This window comes from Clarias gariepinus, chromosome 6 (genome assembly GCF_024256425.1).
Source record: "Clarias gariepinus isolate MV-2021 ecotype Netherlands chromosome 6, CGAR_prim_01v2, whole genome shotgun sequence".
NCBI lineage: Eukaryota > Metazoa > Chordata > Actinopteri > Siluriformes > Clariidae > Clarias > Clarias gariepinus.
The window spans coordinates 26,626,734-26,645,997 of NC_071105.1; the positions used below are offsets into that span (position 1 = coordinate 26,626,734).

Genomic DNA, 19,264 nt, shown 5'->3' on the forward strand with positions numbered 1-19,264 from the left:
AAAGAAATACAATTTAGTAAGGTTGATTATATTATGCCCTTTTTACTTCTGTCATCGTCAGCTAAACACACTCCTTTTACTTGCTCATAATCACACATGAGAAATCGAAAAAGTAGATTGGATAAAGATGTTTTGTCTTAAAATCACTTCAGCATGTTCAAATTCACTTATACCATTTCAGTGCTGTAATGTCAATGGTTTAAAATGGATAAACTCATCCCAGGAAGAAAATATTCAGTTCAGCTTTTCTAATTAATATCTGTTGGTGCAGGTGTTTGTTTACATAGAGCAAGTGGCAAATCCAGTACATAACTGTTCATAACATCGCTTTTACTCAACATTTTGTTGTCACTTATGTTGCAGGTTAACCTTCAAGCAGATATCAAAGGATGCAAAAATTTCATTAAATTCTCTCCAGCCAGTTTTGCGTGCGGTTTTGTACAGACAAAACCTTTCTGTGTAGGTTTCAGTAGGTACTGTAAAGTGTATTAACTGGTACTTGGGCTGTATAACCTTTCCTCCGGTTCATTAAATTCCTTAAAAAGCATGTTTTATAATTTCTGATATTTTTTTTCTTTTTGTTTTAGCAACAAGGATGCTAATGATTTGAGCTGATACCAAACAATATTAATTTGATTATTATGGTGAGTGGTAGTAAACCACAATAAACCAATTTTAAATATATTTGAAACACAGGTTAGATTGTAGTAGTTAGAATTTTAAAATTATATAAATACCCAAATTTATAATGCGGAAATAATGCAACATGTAACAACATTTGTCAAATATAAAACAATAATTTATTATTTCTCCCATTTTACAAGACATCAAATTGTGTTGGTAACTAAGGATCGTTTAGGTCGTGTTGTTGATTTCATATATGGACTCCATTACAAAAGTGTTTTTGATTTTATTTCATTTATTTATTTATTTGACCATAAAGCATGTTGTAAAGGGAAAAGTCTGACAATGAATTTGTTTAAAACCAATCTGTTTACATCCTTAATGGTATGTACATATAGTATAAATCCTTTTTAAAGTTTTTTGCACAATGATAATGCACCCAAAGAAATAAAAAAATTGAAAGGTGCATTTGCAGAACTGTACTTAAAAATGATTATTTCATGAGATCAGTGACTAGGTCTTCAGTATATTTAAAAAAAAAAAACACAGAATGTACCTTTACAATGCAAACTTATTTTCCATTTATCAAATTAACAAAAGGAGAACTTGCTTTCAGAGGTATGCACTTTAAGTTATCTTAACCTATTTAACAGCTGTAACAGAATACAACAAACGGTTTATAATGCAATAGTTTTAAACAGCACCATTAAAATATTTAATACATGTTGTTTGTAGTTTTGTTGGAGAAAACAAAATGTAACAATGTACTCCCAAAGTATTGTGTCGGTCATGAAGCTAAATATGTTATATTACTTTAAATAAGCAAAATGTATGTACGATAAGTAAAATACTGCTTGTAAAACTGTTGCTGGTGGTTGTTTTATGGCAAGTGGTCTTTAAACTGTTTTCAGAAATCTTTTAGAAAGGCCCAAATGTTAAGAAAAAGTTCCTTTATAATCATTCCAAAATCAAGCACAATGTAGAAAGTATTATGCAAAACCATTTGCGTAATTTTTTTCTCCGTCTAGTCCATCCTCTCTAACCCTCATCGTACCTTCTCTTTACTCCTCATCATGAAACCCCTTCAAACATGGATTCTACTTCCTTATTTACAGTACAAACATTGCCGCATTGAACGAGGCAGGATACTCTACCCCAATCGGTAGTGTCCTATGTACAGAAGCTAGAGCCACCAGTTCACACTGTGGTCACCGACAGCAGCGAGTTGTACACTCGCGTCCCGTCTGGAGACCTTGCACCATGTGTGAGTAGTTCCTGGATGGTCATCCAGTTATCAAAGATCTTCTTGTTGCGCTTCTTCATCATTTTTTTGTGACTCAGTTCAATGATGTTTACCTCCTTTTTGTCATCAGCGCCACTTCCGCTCTGCTCCTTCAGCCAATCTGTGCGGCTCTGCTTCATGAACTCGCGTCGTTGACGCTGTTCCTTGGCACGTACGGCATGTTGCTTACGTTCCTCCTTGCTCCAATAGCGGCCCATCTTGAGCTCACTGGCTGCATCATCGTCCGTGGTCATACCGCCACTACGTTCCTCTCGAATGCGCAGGGCGCGCTCCTTCAACAGGCGGTCACGTGCTGGCCTTTTGGTGATGTACCGAGTACCGTCGCTGCGGATCTTCACCTTCCACTCTGCTTTGGGCTCGACAGATACCGGATCCCGACAAATGCTGGCAAGACTCATCTGGCTCTGTGCGTACTCCACAGCTGACTTTTGCTGAATCAGGTGCATGTAGCTTTGATAATGCTGAGCATGTGCTGGGATGTGGGCGTGTTTGTAGGGTGAGTGGGGATGGCTGAGGCGACTCGGCTTGCGTTCTTTGGATTCGGAATGGTGGTTAGTATCAGGCTCTTTGGGAGAAGCAGCGTGGCTCCTGCTTGAGCCAGAAGCCTCTTGGACAGGTGATAGTAGAGGCCTTAAGACTCTGGTGTTGGGGCCAGTCACAGTACCCCCTGCACTGGCTTCTGCAAGCCCTTCGTTGGCTCGGCGTAAAGAGTTGTCTGGTGAGAGCTCAAGGGTAAGTGGTGTGCTACGGCAGCTCTCCCCTGTATTATAAGCACTTGAGCTGTCCTTGTCTGACTTCTCGGGCAGCTCGCTGATATCGGTCAGCTCATGGCGCCGTGCATCCACGCTTGTGTTGTAGTTGCGGAACCCGCTGTTGTGCAACATCCAGGGTTGTTCACGCAATTGCTGTGTGCGGTGCGCCCGCACAATGCTCAGGCATTCTAGTTCGATGTTACGCAGCTCTGCGTTAAGAAGCTCCAGCTCCTTGTCCACTACATCATCTCCTGCACTGCTGAATCCTTGTCCTCCGTCTAAGCCAAAACTCGGCCAACTTATGCCCAAGCCCACCCCACTTCTCCCCTGGCATTTGAGCTCCAAAAGCTCCCTGAAGTGCTCACACTCATCAGCTGGGAAGTCTCCCAGGAAGTCTGCATCGGTGTAGTCAGCTGACATGAAGGACTCGTTGCTAAAGGGAAGGTCACTGCTTCCCAGTGTGTCCTGACTGTATGCCAGACGCCTGCGACTGCCCAGAGTTGTATAAGCGCTAGTCTGGTCATCGCAGAGGTTCTCCTGCTCCGAGCTCTCATCATTGCGGGTGCTTTCGTCCGTGCGTCCCACACCACTGTCCTTCTCATGCTGCTGCGAGAGCAGTGTTCCTGTGTCCATCATGCCTCCATCATCCACAGTCTTCTTCTGGGGGAAAAAGTAAAACAACAAGAAATATGAACTTGTGTTAAATTCTATTTGACAGATTTGTCAAAAATAGTTATGATATCTAGTGATATGTACACAGAGGAAAAAAGGTCTGAATAGCAGTAAGTGTGATTCAGGAATTGTAATAAAAAATAAACGTGGGCAGAACTTTTAAGGCTTGAGACCGGGAGATGGTGGGTACAGGAAACAAGGTCTGTAGTGGAGAAAGTGTTGGAAATCAACAGAAAGTAGGTGAAGCTTCAGCTGACTTTTCCTGTGCAAGTCGAGAATCCACATTCTTCTACAGTCAGTCTTCTACTGCCATGGGAATTCATCAAAATCAATAAATAAAAAGGGATATGTAGACAAGAAATAAACAACCAAATCCATACAAAAATGACTTTTTGTCATGTATCCGCTGTGACAAGCCTCTTCAACAACATGGCCGATGTTTGTGACATTCGGAGTACTATATACTGCACTGAGTAGGACTTTGGATAACTGACGACTGTCTTTCTGATTTACCTGCTGGAGCATGCTGGCAGTGAATTGCATGGCCTGATGATGCTGCTGCTCGAGCATGTCCATGTGCAGATCATCCAGGAAATCATTTCTGTCATCTTCCATCCACCCATCATCAAGCTGTACCAGAAGACAAATGAGAAGCGCTGTTAGTCCAAGCCTAATAATAGTGGATATATTTATCCCAAATGTGAGACACATTTCAGAGTTTTTAAAAGTGTTTGTAAATCAGAGCTGCTTTTTCTATGGATTTGTCCCAGGAATACTTTTGGAACAAGACAGTGATGGTGTTAATGGGAATGTTCAGGGGTGGAATTTCAGATATCATGTCGTGAATTTTTCATTGCACAGTCCTGAGTTAGTGCATTTTGCATCCCATTGCTTTTATTTTGAATATCTCATTACACTGAAGCAATCACCTTGAACATGATGCAAAGCAAATAAAAGTTAAAAGCTTGTATTGTATGTAGTCTATCCTAAATTGTTAGATTTTTAGGTATGAAACACAAACACGGGGAGCAGATCTGGTGTTTAAATATGTTATGTTCTGCCGTGACATTTATGCCAGTAATGCATTAAGAAATTAACATCAACTCAACTCAGTATATATATGCGCATTGTTCTGCTCGTGTTTGGACATTGCTCATTTTATTGTAGGTCACAGGTGCTCGTATAAAGCATTTCACTGTGTATGTAACAAATAAAATTTGAATTTGAACAGGTTTCACCCCTAAATTGCTTTAAAAAAAAATGATAAGCTGCTAAAATTCCAAAGAATATCTATATATGGCTTCAGACTATGGAGTCTATGCCAAATCCTTTTTATTTCACCTCCTTTTCTGTTATAGTATGAAGCTGCTTACGTACTTGTATCTCTGGCCGAGCCACCAGCAGACATACGTTCTGGTTCTCTTCACTCGTTAGCAGAGCCACCGCCTCCTCCCTATTCTGCACCTCTATACCATTGATCTGAATAACAGAAACATTTGCTATAGTCCAAAGGTCAAGATACGCTCTATAAAAAGTATAAAACATAAGGGTTGGAAAAAAAGGATTCAACCCGGTACACACCTGGATAATTCTGTCCCCTTCCCTGATTCGTCCATCTCTTGCAGCAATGCTGTTTGGATCAATCTGTCAAAAGAAGCAACACCAGGCAACTTCTTAGCAACAACCAACTTTATAATGATAAGTTCTGATTTCCATAAATGAAGTTGAGGTTCATTTAATCAAATAATGGATCAGCTAATCTAAACTGTATAATCTATAATGATAATGATAACTGCAGTGATCATCATCATTATAATTATTATTAAAGGACATAATTTCAAGATCACATTGAAACATGACCAAAAAAAATCTCAGCGGTTAATCTTCCATTTATAACTAAAACCAGGGCTGCACAATTTAATGAAAAAACCCAAAGTAATCACATTGCAATTATTTAGACACATTGCGATTTAAACTATTAAATGCAAATTTTTTAATTATCTAGGCTAGCATCAAATAACGCATCGTATTTTCAAAACAAACAAATACTTAAATTATTGACAAACTTTACAACATATCCATAACTATGCGTACATTACCTGTAATAAATTGCAGCCTTTTGTGATTAAATAATTGCCCAGGTCCCTACTGCGATTTCAGTTCTTATGAGATTCATTGTACAGCACTAACTTAAACAGTTGTAGCTAGGGCGGGTAACACAATAATAACAGGAGCACGTAAAGAAGCGTGTTTTAGTCCGCACCTCACTGACGTATATCCCAGTTTCATCCTCGTCATCGGTCCGATAGCACACAGTCAAGCCCAGCTTGTCCTGGATGTTCGTCCTGTACAAATCCACTTCCTACAGAGAACACAACAACTGTGTCTATATATAGTACATTAGCATATATAGTACATTACCAGGCAGATAGACATCAGCAGAACAACACAGACAATGCCCCTCTTATCAGTCTCTCAGGCTTTTAGCTGGATTGGAGCCATTTATTTTTCAGATTCAGGGCTGACAGGATGAATGAAGAGCTCAGTACAGCGCTAGAGTCGAGCCTCGTTTATCACTTGTCAACACCTGTAATCTGTAAAGTACAGACTGCTATTTCCAGGAGAGGAGGCGAATCGAACGGCTGACTACCCAAATCTCATTCAATCTCTTCTGCTGGCACTTCAGCCTCAGATTCCACCCCAGTACTCGTGTGCTTATGAAGTGCCTTCTTATTCTTTCATAAATCTTTCACATCCATATTTCACACTGTCAGTATTCCATCATATTTTTTTTAAAGCATGATCTTCAAGTATAGCATTATTAAGGTATGTGAGGTGAGGCCTACCTCATACTCAAATGTGTATGCTGATACATGCCAATGTATGCCATAAATTACAAAACATACAACACATTTGCATTTACAGAGAGCTTCCCCACCCAAAAAAAAAAACAAGTAAATGACAACTAAAGAGCAAAATAACACAAGTATCTTCTAGTAATGCGGTTCAGTTCAAATGTGAGCACATCATCGGCGGTGATCTTGACCCGAACACTACATTAACTAATCCTTGTTTATTGCATTTTTTAAATACCATTTATCCTGTAAATGGTGTCAGGAAGCCTAGAGCTTATCCCTATCATCTGGCGGGTATATAGTATAGAGAACCTGGAGGAAACCCACCAAACAAGGGGAGAACATGCAAACTCCACACACACAGAGGCAGGAATCGAACCCACAACCTTGGAGCTGTGGGGTCACAGTTCTAACCACTATGCCACCATGCGGTATTTCATTTATGCTACTTAAATACGCACCTGAACTGTTTTCTCTCAATTAATTACTATGAAGCAAAATTTCGCTAAAAAAATTGTTTATCCAACTAAAAATAAAAAAGCAACACTTAAGTTAGCGGCACATGCTGGCCAATCACCCCATGTGTTACTGTTCACAAAGCCAGGTGTTCTTGTGGAAATGTTCTACCTGGATATACATAAATACTGCACTAAAAAATCAGTACAAATCTACTTTAATACCTTAATATGGGTTTCGTTTCTAAAAACTGTTTATCCTCACACGGCACCTGGAGTTGCCCTGCACTCATAGTTATTAAGAAAAGTACTGTTTATTAGGTTATGACAGAGAGTTATTGTTTGGCATTTTATTAATCGTTCATGCAATTCTGTGGCCTCATGGTGACTAATGAACGCTCCTCATGGCCAGTGAAAGGTCAAAGCAGAACTGTGTGCTGAACATCTGTCCCACAAAAAAATGAGCTTCACCTCATTAATAATACACTGATGACCCTAGTGACACGTCATTTTTCTAAAGCCTCCTCATTTTGATTTTATAATGAATCCTGTTTTTTGCCTTTGACTCGTTTAATTTTAATCGATCCATGAGTGCCAGTTCTCCTTGTGTGTCCTGTTCTATGGGACTGGCCTGGTGAATGTTCAAATGGACTGGGTTTGTCAATAAAACTGAGTTAAATAGTATTGCAAGAGTGCATCCCGAATACACCCTCTTAAGCTGATTGCGCTGAAGACAGACAGGATTTAAGCTGCGCTGTTAGAGGGCTACAATGACGGCACACACGAAATACATCTTCATTTATGTTTAAGGGAACAGCTAGAGCGGGAAAATGAGAGGGAGAAAGTGGGAGTGGAGAGGTGAAAGTAATAAACAGACACAATAAAAGGCTAAGACAGATATATATGTGTGTGTGTGTGTGTGTGTGTGTTTGTTCCTGTGCGTGTTACCTCATACTCCAGTTCCTCTCTTTCCATATCTTGTTGCATGGTCTCTAGGTAATCATTTGGGTCGAAATACTCATGCCCGGGAGAGTGTCTGTGAAAATAATACCAGCACCGTAAAACAGCTTGCACATTTTTTCCCCCGCAAAGTTTGAGAGGTCTCTTGATATTCTATACATATTTTTTCCATGACCTCTTGTTAAAAATGTTTTGGACAAAGTGCTGCTTTTTACTTCCTGTTCATGATATCACAATATAGACTCCTTCCTCAAGAGTTAGATTTTTTCTTCATTCTGAAATAATGCACTAATATATTATATACTAGCCAACATATGCTCTCATAATTAACCTTCAGAATTCTAAATGAACAGATACATTAACGTTCTGGGGTGAAAGAATGAAGAACGGGTAATGAAGTGAAACATAAAAATATCAGTTTTAATTATGCACTGGAAATGAGAAAGCTCCTTTATTTCACTGAGCTGCGAAACCATTTACTGTAAAACTGTATCAGTCCTTATCAGTGAAGGAGAAGTAACGGTGCCTTAAATGAGTAAAAAAGAGAGCGCGAGAGAGAGATAAATGGAGCTTTGGGTCATCAGAAAGAAATCAGAGAAGGGAACGGCGCTTTCGGAGAAAATGCAAACTATAATGTCTAACTGCTGCAGTAAAATGCAGCTGTGCTGATGTACTGTATACCTTCTAGTGGTAGTGAAGACACCTGGGATATTCAGGTTTCCTTATTATTGATGGTTAAACTGTGTAGCCATAACAATGTTAAAAGAAATTGTATTGGTGCTGCTCTTTAGGAGGTAAGGAAGCAAAAGAAAAAAAAAGAAAATTGCTTCTTACCATTAATAAAATCCATTGGAATAACAGATTATTTAATAGATTTTAGCCCCCAAACAATAACACATCCTAGAATAAACCTTTTCCCTTATTAGTATAAATATGCCAATGTCTAGTGGAATGTCTAGTGGCCTTGTGGCAAGAGGAGCTGACAATTTAATCTACAGGGCAGTGGATGTCAACCAGTGTGAATCCAGCAAAATATTTTAGCATATCAAAGTCCTTAAATACTGTATTAATACTGTACAGACTCAATACATAAACTGTATACACAAACTGGCTTAAAATAAACCAGCATGGCTTCTGAAGCAGATTCATGGACATAGACTGTTTAACCATGAATTAGTTGGGTGAAGGAGGCTTATTGGATGACAGAACAGCTAAACCCTTCAATTCCTGAAAATAAAAAACTTTTTATACACTTTGTACATATTTTATTTATGTGTTATTCAATTATAAGCTTTTCTTAGATAATTAATTACTCCACGGACAAAGAGGAGCCCTCACCCTTCAGGTAGAACGTACTGATCCAGTACAGGAGACGCCGAGGCAGGCAGTTTGCTAAGGGCCATAATATGCTGGAAGGTGATGTCTGTCTGCGTACTGATGTCCAGCAGCTGTGCGTCCCCTTCAGGTCCTGCAGGTTTGGGCCTCGGTGTCCTGCGCAACACCTGCACCATGATGGGCTCTTTGGCTGTGCGGAAGGCCTCTACTGCCTGCTCATGAGTAGCGCTGGAAAGGTCTTTGCCATTCACCTGGAAACAGAGAGAAGGAAAAAAATCATTTAAAATTTTAATTATAATTGTATGGAAGACAATCATCTATTGGATCATTAGTCTTAATTGTTTATAAAAAAAATACAAAATAAAACCCAAACTGATATACATTCTGCCCAAGTCTAAATGCTGCTTCAATTCATGACCATTATTACAATACCATAAAGTCTGTTTTTTCTCAGGCTGAAAAATGCTAACATTCACACTGGGAGAGAGACTTTAAAGTAGTAGAGACATCTCACTCAGAGTCTATCCTTTTCCTCTAGAATTCCTTCTGATAAACAGCTGGTCACCCATCCCTGAGCTCCCAGGAGCCTTTTTTTCCCTTGTCTCAGCGGCATTCTCTCTCCATCAGTCACGCTTCAATCGCAGAGCAAGATCGGGGGTGGGGGAATAAAATAAATAAAGAAATAAAGAAATAACTAAAGAAATAAAGGAAGTGAAAAGAAATGCATCTCTACATAATCCATTAAACAGCACAGAGCAGCAACATACACACTAGGATCCTGGAGTATTCGCATATAATACGGCTGCAAGGATTGACCAGGTTTGATCGGTTCGCTCCGAGCCGAGGATGTGCTGTAATAATGTCAAGTTGCTCCTTTTCATGGTCAGAGGGAAATGCTGCAGAATGGAAAAGTTAATTAGAATGAGCCCCTTCTTAATTAATCAGGGCTCTTTGGGAAACCAGATTGCGGGGAATTAAGTGGGGGGTGTGTCGAGTCCCAGATTTCTTTAGCCGAGCAATTTTAGGTCCAGTGAAATATGGTGCCACACTGGGAGATTAAGTGAGCGCAGTATGTTATCCTGCCGAGATTAATATGCGCAACAAGCCAATAGTGGGAGCGGAGAGAGTTAATTACAAAGAAGTAGGACGGTGAAGAAGACAGACAATATTTTTAAATTTGACTTGTTGTCAGCGGCTTGCTTAAGTGCCTAATTAACTAATCAGGAACCACGAGGGTGAATTGGACCATAAACAATATGATGGCAAAAATATAGAAATGGAAGTTAACCGTAAAAAAAAAAAACCCTTGCACTCAGAAAAGTAATAAATATAATTCATAGGCATGGCATATCATAAAAAGTGTAGCCATTGAACAGTTATGAATTAGCACTAAAACCACAGCTGCATGCTGCCACTGCAGGTCACAGCTTGTGATCTGTCTGTTATTAGTGCATTAAACTCAGACGTAAGTAGCACTAAGTGAGACTGGTGTTATATAGAAGCAATCAAAATTGTCGAATTTTGACGAATGTCCTAAAAACTGTATTTTAGAATGTAATCCACAGTGTATACTGATCTGATGGGAATATACACTGTTAAAGTAAGAAGTATTTAAGGCTATGCATCGGCCAAATCCAAATCCCAGAAAAAGTAGGTTGTGGATTTCAGCAAGCTGAAAGAGTACCTTAGCTAGTTTAATCAAGGTACTATGAAGCCAGAGGCTATTTTAGCACTACTGCTAACTGGATATTAAACCCAGGGTCAGCTACCTTTCTTATCACAGCACTAGCAGAGCTTTTCCCTTGGCGCTTCACCATCCTCAGCAATCCGGACGCGTTCGTCTGTGAATCCTGGATGAGAGACAGCTTTGATGCTATCTGCACCTTGGGAATTTCTACAGTACATCTGTGCACAACTCGGTTTTACAGCTAAGCAAAAGCGCGAATGCACGTTCCGCGGATGACGAAACCGACATGAATTCATAAGAAACTGACATGCAACAAACATTTTGTGTAATTCATCTCGACGTTAATATAATACAGTGGAACTCTGCGCTCCTTACGTGTACAGGATCGGCTTCGTGATGAGAATAAACACACATTTTATCTGACATCTGTCATAACAAAGATGTCTGCATGAAAGCCAGATAAACAAACTCTCTCCCGAGGCATCTAAGCATTGTCTACAACCATCTTTAGAAATGAGTTGTATCCCTAACCGTGCCTATAAAACTCTCAGTAAGGGGATATCTACAGTAAAGACATTATTACAGTAATAAGAGTATAAAATTGTCAAAGAGAAAATCCACTAAGGAATCATGCACTCTTCACTCTCAAGATCCAGAAAGTATTAACTCTGAGAGACAAATCATCATGGATCATTTGAAACGACCTTGATGTTGAATTATGGGCTATCGAAAGTCCGAAAAAAAGATTTTAAAATCAGTAACAACAATCATAATTAAAAAGAAAAAAAATTGCAGGCCCATAATACACTGTTTAAAAATTAAGGTCAAGTTAAACCAATAATCTAAAAACATTAAATGAGATTTAAATCTTCGCTAAAGTCTCAAACAAACTGCTACAAGACTGACTCATTCATCCATTCTTTGACAATTAATTTGTACTATCCTGTTCTCCCTCTATCCACTTTTTAATGTCTGCTTTTATTCCATGCAAGACCCTCCCTTTCCTCCCCCGTGTAAAAAAAAAAAAAAAAAAAACAGTCACTCCTCTGGCTGTCCGCAGCTCCCTGCAAGACCTCCCTAGGAATCTCTTCCCTCTCCAGAACCCATGACCCCTGAGACAAAGCATTGGCCATGCACAGCCTCAGTTCCACACCCAGCATCCTCCCTTCTCCAGCTCCTTAACAGAGAATACACTCTACCAGAACTCTCACCTTTGACACAGACTACAATGGCTGGAAGCAGTAGCCTCTAGTCTCTCGCAACCCTGCTGAACTACGGAGATGGTCACCCCCCGGAGGAGACTAGTAATGACATAGCTGCTCAAACAACCTTTCATTAACAGGAACGTTACACTGACAAACTGCTTAAAATCGCTTACGGAACGACCTTTTTTTCTATGTCTTGGCGTTCTGCTTAATCTTACATGTCTTAGGCTGTTAATGCCTCAGAGGATTGTTCTATGTTAAATCAGGCAGCTGGGTAAATGTTAATATTCAGCCAAGTCCTTGGTAATGGCAGAAGGCCACAGCATGCACTCTTGGGCTGGAATAATAATGAGCAATAATGATGTGTGATAATAATGAGCAATAAAAAACTGCTTTGCATTTCCAGTGCCGCACAGTTAGCAAGAGGCTGATCTTGAATGAACAGTCAAACTGAATCAGTGGTGTGATGCTTTATGCCATGATGTGTTCGGAGCAACCAGTCTAAGCGATAGACGGTAAGTATTGATCAGTACACTAATTCATTCTACACACTCACTTAAGTGATGTGGTACGTAGAATGTAAGCTCTTCTGAACCAAGGTTTAAAGGCACCCACATTTCTAATTTCCAATGCTTACGAATCAAATGCTTCAAGATTGTTAATCAAAAAGAGGAAAAGAGAAGGAAAATGTTTTCTAGGTCTGGACAGAGTTGAAGGACTCTAGTTCGGTCTATAGTTGTGTTATTCGCTTTTTCTTCCATGCTTAGCAGTCTGGTCACAAGAACGAACCCACCAGAACTAGTGTTGAAGTTTTAGTTCTTTTTTTCGAGTGGTCAGGGGATGCCAATGGTGGCGAGGGGCGCTTCTTTGGACGGTGTGAGACCAAGCAACTTTTCTTCTCCAGTGGTATGCATTCTTGATGTGGATTAAGCAGCAAAGACGGACCGCTTGTAATAGACATAAGCTGCTTGGAAAAATACAGCACTATTTATTTCCACCTAATCTTGTCTAAGCAAGGGACATTGTACTTTTTTTTTTCCTAAGAAGAACGACAAAAGGAAAACGGTCACTTCCTCCAAGCTCTCCTTAGTCTTTCTGTATGGCTTAATAAGCACTGATTCAGGTGTTTGTGGAAAAACTTTCCCACGCTTGGACGGAAAAAAAATAAGGACATGGTGTATAATTCAGAGTGTGACTGCATGTGTTTAATATGAATTAACCACAAAGTATTGATCGTTCTTAATGATCACCTAAACTAACAACGACTCCTTGGACTGATTGGCATTAAAGTGGTTCAATCCACATCTTTTGATTATTTCTATCTCCACTCATGAGCATAAACACCACTGGTTCCCTTTTAGTAGATATTTCCTTCGAGTTGCTTGAAGGTAACAAGAAAAAAATCATAAAGTCCTACACTGAAGGATGCTGTATTATATTTAGTTAAACAGCAGTAATCCAGCATCACAATGCAGCCTGAAGGAAAAGGAAAAAAAGCCATGCAGCTAGAGTGCGAGGCTTTGAAGTTCAGGAGAAAGGGAAGATTGAGTCATTTTGTCAGTAATGGTGAGAAAAGGGCAGAAGCTTGCACCTACATCAACCTTAATTAGAAGCGTTTTCTCCTGCTGCTAGCTTGATTAATGGCACTTAAAAACACAGAACTAGACCAGCTAGATCTCACTGAAACAGAGAGAAGGACTTGCCATTATCTAAACCCGCTTTAATGCTGAAAAGCAGTAAATAGTGCAGTTTGAGTTATATGCGTGTTAGCGCATTAGAATTAGAATTATGAATTATAATTCTGTTAACCAGTTTTTTTAAACATTATATGATCAAAGGTTTGTTTGATGGACATGTAGCTTGCATGTTCTCCCTGTGCTTGGTGGGTTTCCTCTGAGTACTTGTTTCCATCCACAGTCCAAAGACATGCATTTTCTAATTACCTGAAGTGTGTCCAAGTGTGTGTCAGTGTGTGTGCTTATGTGCTTGTGTGGCTTGCCATGGATTGGCACCCTGTCCAGTGTGTACCCCACCTAATGCCCCGCGTCATCTGGGACAGGATCCAGGCCACCTGACCCTGCACAGGATAAGCGGCATAGAGCATGAGTGATAGAGGGAGTAATGGGTTTCTATTCTGAGACAAAAAAAAACAAGTGAGCAATATAGAGCAGCTCGATGTCAACCTAAAGGTAACTTACTGACTGTTACAAAAAAAATGACACCAAGCAACCACCTTCTTAAAAGCCTCAAATTTTACTCTTTCTTTAATAGGTTAACAAAGCTCTCAGAGTGTGTGTGTGTGTGTGTGTAAATGCTTCAGCTGAGATTGCCCTCAGATAAGGCAGTTAATCATACTTAATCATCCTCGGCCGAATGAACAATTTCAGTGTCAATGCATTAAGCTATTGCTGAGCTACTTGCCACCAGAGAACAGCAGAGCTGAGAAACATGCCAGGGGAAGGGCTACAGTAACTTCTTATATGAGGTCACAATAGAGGAAAAACATTATGTGCATTTTTAAACGCTGTCAAATACAAAAATAGAGAAAGTACAGAAAGCACTTACAATGATAGCCTAGTGAACATTGCATTTTGTTAAAACCCTTTTTATTCAAATTTTATTATTATTCACACGAAAAATTACCATTTTTTACTACAGACAAAAAATTACCTATTGCAATCAGCACATTAAAATATAAACCTGTGATCTGAACGAGCAGCTGCAGTTCTATCAGAGCTGCTGTTATCAAAATTTAATTAACACTCTCTGACCTGGTCAGCATTGAGAATTCAACAGCGCTGTGGTGCAAGTCATTATAAAAGGACGAATCCAAATGATCGTTCTGAGTATTTTCTGGGAGCTGATGATATCGTGCAGGTTGTCCACTGCCTACTTAATTATTTTGTTCTTGAGCTCCTGCTCGATTAAAATCAAAATACCTGCCATACAAAAAAACCTTTCCATTTTAAAGCAGCAGCTCAGCAATGATCCCAATTTCAATCCGGGTTGATGCTAATATTTCGCTGTGATGAGCATTTTCAGAGCTAAATGATTGAAAATAGATGCAATCATTTTAGTAAGTAATGTACCAAAATGAACCTACTATGGTAATGTATACGGAGGTCATGAATAATGCATCCACATTAATGCATTATAAAAAAATATAATTACTGCATTGATTTTTATTCTCTTAAAAGACCACAGGACTTATTATATCAATAATTATTAAATGACAACATTAAACAATACGTTACTTCAAAACACGTTAAAAAATGATCTTGGTTGTCTTCTTCACTGCCTCCACTCTGTGTCCTGAATATCAGCTGTCCTGCGCAGAGGGATGGCGATGATTAGGCGCTGAGGGAGTACTCACGCTGACGAGGAATAATGAGAAGTAATGGCTCTCCATCATCTGCATTTAAAAGGGGCGCACAGCTCTAACAAGAGATTAGACCTCTCTGTCAGCATGTTTTATTCATCACTCGGCATGGACACCGAGGATACGTCCCGCTTTTCACCTCTGAAACATGTGTTCACACACGCAATTTATATCGTTAATCATGTCCCATCATTTAGGAGCGAAGAACAAATCTCTGGAGCGAAGCGCTTGGAGGTGTTAATACAAAGGAGTCTGCAAATGAACGAATACACGATACATTTGTCCCCAGATCTGTTTGGAATACTGTCTGTTAACTGTTAATTAAAATAAAAATAAAAAAACACCCCCAAAGCACAACACACTGCAATTATGATATTTCTGATCGTACACCTGGAAGAACAAAGACGTGCCAACAAAAGACTTAACAGCATACACCGGGAAAAGCAGACGGCGCATTTAATCTGCCCTGATGTCTTTGTTAGTTTTTTTTGCTGTTTTTTTAGGATCAGCACGAAACACTTGTGAGCATCTGTTCAAACACATCACCCATAAAAAAGGACCCAATCACACCTGCTTCAGTACGTCCTCACACATCATCACAGCTGCACTATATTTTAGACTAAAATATTACGGTCTATAGCCTTATTGATGTAGGTTTATTATATATTGTGCCCCTTATTTGCAAATTTTGGATTCTACATTTACAATAAGCGTAAATACATATGCTTTTTATCTTATTCTTTCCTGTTATGGTGTTCTAATACTTTCTTTCTTTCTTTCTTATCTAGATCACAGCTATATACAGTATTCAAATCAATGCATAAAATCAAAAAGATAATGCAATATATAACTTTTAAACATAACCTACAAACTGTGTTTTTGATGGGTTACACATGTTAAGCATGCATGTATTGTTTGGGTTACATATTTTTGCATTTTCTACATTATCCTGTCATCGGGGCATTGATAATTCAGTGTAGGTTTCTTGCCTGCCATGCAGAAGGCCCGATTCAATTCCCACCAAATGCCCAAACCCCAGCCAATGGAGGCTGTGCCGGTCCCGAGCCCAGATGAAATGTGTCAAGGAGGGGATTCTGTGTAAAACCTGTGCCAAGTTGTGTGCGGATTGGATGGTCCACTGTGGCGACCCCTCGACAGGAGCAGCCGAAAGACTAACAACAGCATTATCCCGTCATCAAATGCTGTCATACAGCGCCTTTGTCTTGCTTTATTAATACCATGTTACGTTTTGATTGATCCTGGTATGATTAATCTTCATTTCCTCTCTTAAGAACAAAGTGTTTGTTTAATTGTTTACTACACATTTATTTTGTCTACATGTCCTGTCCGTAGCCATCACATTATATCTGTGCTTAGTCTGTGTCACTTGTGTATCTTGTCATCCGACAGAGATTGTTATGTCTCGACTGGTCCAGAGTGGACTGATCCGTCCCCAGTGACCGCTGGCCACCTGCTCGGGTGTGAAACAGCTGTGGAGACGCTGCGGCTCCAATCTGTCTCTGATTAAGCTTAGTGTCTCTCTCTCTCTCTCAATTTTCTTCAGCTTGTTCAAAACAAGTTAACTATTGCTTTACCATGACCCTGTCAAGCCTCATTAGCACAGGGACTCCAGAGTGAGGATGTTCTTGACTGTCAGATCCCTGTCTTATTAGGGAAATTAACGGAATCTTAGTTTGGCATTTCCTAATGAACGAGAAACAAATTGCAGTCTCCAGAAAAGCTCATATTTTTCTTAACAGTTAATATGATTACCGAAACGAGTAGCTTCCTATATCTATTTCCCCCTCGTCACTATCTCGCACAAGACGATGTCCTTATCTGTACATGAAATTGCATTAGATTTATGTTCATTTCCAAACAGAATTACTTTTTCTATTCTTCCGTAAGACAATCTGTTCTAATAACATCAAAAACACTCTTTGATGGAGAAAACATCATGATGCTCCTCAAGATCATAACGGAGCCTTACTGGCTAGTCAGGGTTGAAGCTATTTGGAAAACAAAATACGGGCGCCGTGCTGATTGATGGCTGCCTTTGGGTGACTTTAGGCGTCTCCATTCCACCATGACTTCCACACGCTGCCAGATTAAGGGCGAATACCACTGAAGAAACTTGCATCTCCACATGGGGCATACCTTGCCAGCTTTGAAGCTGTCAGCAGGGGGTCGTGGTGCACTTATCGAGGTCAATCGTTTGCAAGGACGGCGAGAGAAAATCACACTGTGCCTCGTATAAGCTTTAATTATCTGAAGTGAGGGAGAAATTGCTTTTCTCTCTCCTTGTACACTTTCAGAGACTCCAGTGCTAATACGCTTTACCCAACAGTGACTTTTTGGAATCGGCCCCTTTCTCTGGAATTAATGAACAGAAAGAAGTGCTATTGGTCAAACACTAGAGTATGCATTGTTTAAGCTTTGCCTAAGCATATTACAAAGGCACTGAGGTGGTTAGCTGTCCTTTAATGGAAAAGTGCCGATGATGCCACAGATCTGGGTCTCTAGGATAATGGAGACAAGTGGTTTGTATAAAAGATAAACTGATACCTGAGAGCATGTTTCTTCTCACTAGTTGACTAAGGCAATGATGAAACAGAGACATAATTCTGGATCAGGAAAGATAGAGAAACAAAATGATAGCTGGAAAATCTGGGAGGTGGATGAGAACCCAAACTCCCTGAAGAATAAGATCTGTGTGTGTGATGAGGGCAGCCTGGAGCCTGAACCTCCATGTAACCCATCCATTCTCAGACAAACACAGCCACCCCTACCACACCAGACAGATCATAGGTCACTCTCTCTGGATCTGCTGCCATTGAAATATCCAGCAGAAAGACATGAGGAGGTTTCAAAATAAAACTTTGGGCAGTGTTTATTCAATCACCTGGCCCGTGCTCTCTTCCAGTAGAACAGAAAATGTTCGCCCTGTTGATGGGATCATGAGCGTGAATCCTGTTGATAGCCCAGCCGTCCATATCAATTCTTCCTGGGTGGAATGGATGGTGTTAAGTCTTCCGTGTCAGTCATGAGCAACACTATCCAACTGTATGCTTGTTTAACCTTGTGTATGCCGAGGATGGCGGTAAGTGCTTTTCTCACAGTGTGCTCAGCAGCTCAAAAAAAGGAGGCAGTGGTTTACTTCATGTGACTGCGAGGAAGCACACTCTGCCCTCACTTAGTTTTTGTGGGAAAGGAAAGCAGTGGAAATTGCAAAATTTGAAGAAAGAAAAAAGGAACCATAGCTACACTGCTAATCATTCCACTTGGGGCTGACTGAGGCGCTGACCGAAAAACAGAATCTCACTGACCGTAAACTCATATTCTCAAAAGAAAGTTATACTACATGTGCCACGAAGGAAATTTACACCAGGACTTTTATATCCATGGATGAAAAACAATAACCACCCCCCCTCCCCCTTACAGAAGCAGACACACACACACACACAAAATGCAAGCAGACTCCCTGATTGATCTCTTGTTTTGATGCATCAACGGGTGACATTTATTGCTAAAATTTACTCATGTTACTTGTCACTTGCTTTGCCAATGTCACACACTGAGATCATGATATGTCTCTAGAGAGAGAAAATCCTCTCTCCTGCCTTATAAAAGGAAGTTGAGGTCGAGAATCTTATCTGATGAGTGATAAGTAGAGTTTGATGTAGACATGGACGAGTGTCTTTGTGTACTGAAGCTCAGCCCGCTCAGGTGGTAGCCCTGCTAGGAGTAATTGGCAAGGCGAGGGGGGCTGTAAGACTAATAGCATGGTGCCTTTAGCTAACAGTCTGGCAATCAAACCGTAGTGACAGGTTGCATAAAACTCTATAAGGAATGGGAAGAGCAGGACAAAAGATGCTCTATTCGGGTGCTCCTATAGTTTTCTTTCTTCTTTTTTTTTGTATACAACAAGCTGGATTGAAAACACAATTTACTGTTAGAGCTCTTTCTTTCTTTCTCTCTCTGTCCGTTTCTTCCACGCTCCCCTCAATAGAGGACAAGGCTTTTAGCCCCGCTTTCAC

General features: G+C 40.1%; 1 protein-coding gene across 5 annotated transcripts in view; it reads right to left on the bottom strand.

The window, feature by feature from the left end:
• Positions 1-908: 908 nt before the first annotated feature.
• Positions 909-19,264, bottom strand: part of pdzrn3b (PDZ domain containing RING finger 3b) — a 100,955-nt gene continuing 82,599 nt past the window's right edge. For 4 of the 5 annotated variants that reach the window (XM_053499127.1, XM_053499132.1, XM_053499131.1 and 1 more), the window contains 7 exons: positions 8,960-9,207; positions 7,610-7,697; positions 5,615-5,713; positions 4,933-4,995; positions 4,729-4,830; positions 3,865-3,981; positions 909-3,339 (listed from right to left, as the gene is read on the bottom strand). In XM_053499127.1, the coding sequence (XP_053355102.1) occupies positions 1,822-3,339; positions 3,865-3,981; positions 4,729-4,830; positions 4,933-4,995; positions 5,615-5,713; positions 7,610-7,697; positions 8,960-9,207 (2,235 nt within the window). In that variant the 3' untranslated portion in view covers positions 909-1,821. The remainder of the gene's footprint in view (positions 3,340-3,864; positions 3,982-4,728; positions 4,831-4,932; positions 4,996-5,614; positions 5,714-7,609; positions 7,698-8,959; positions 9,208-19,264) is intronic. The other variant, XM_053499128.1, reaches the window with a different exon arrangement.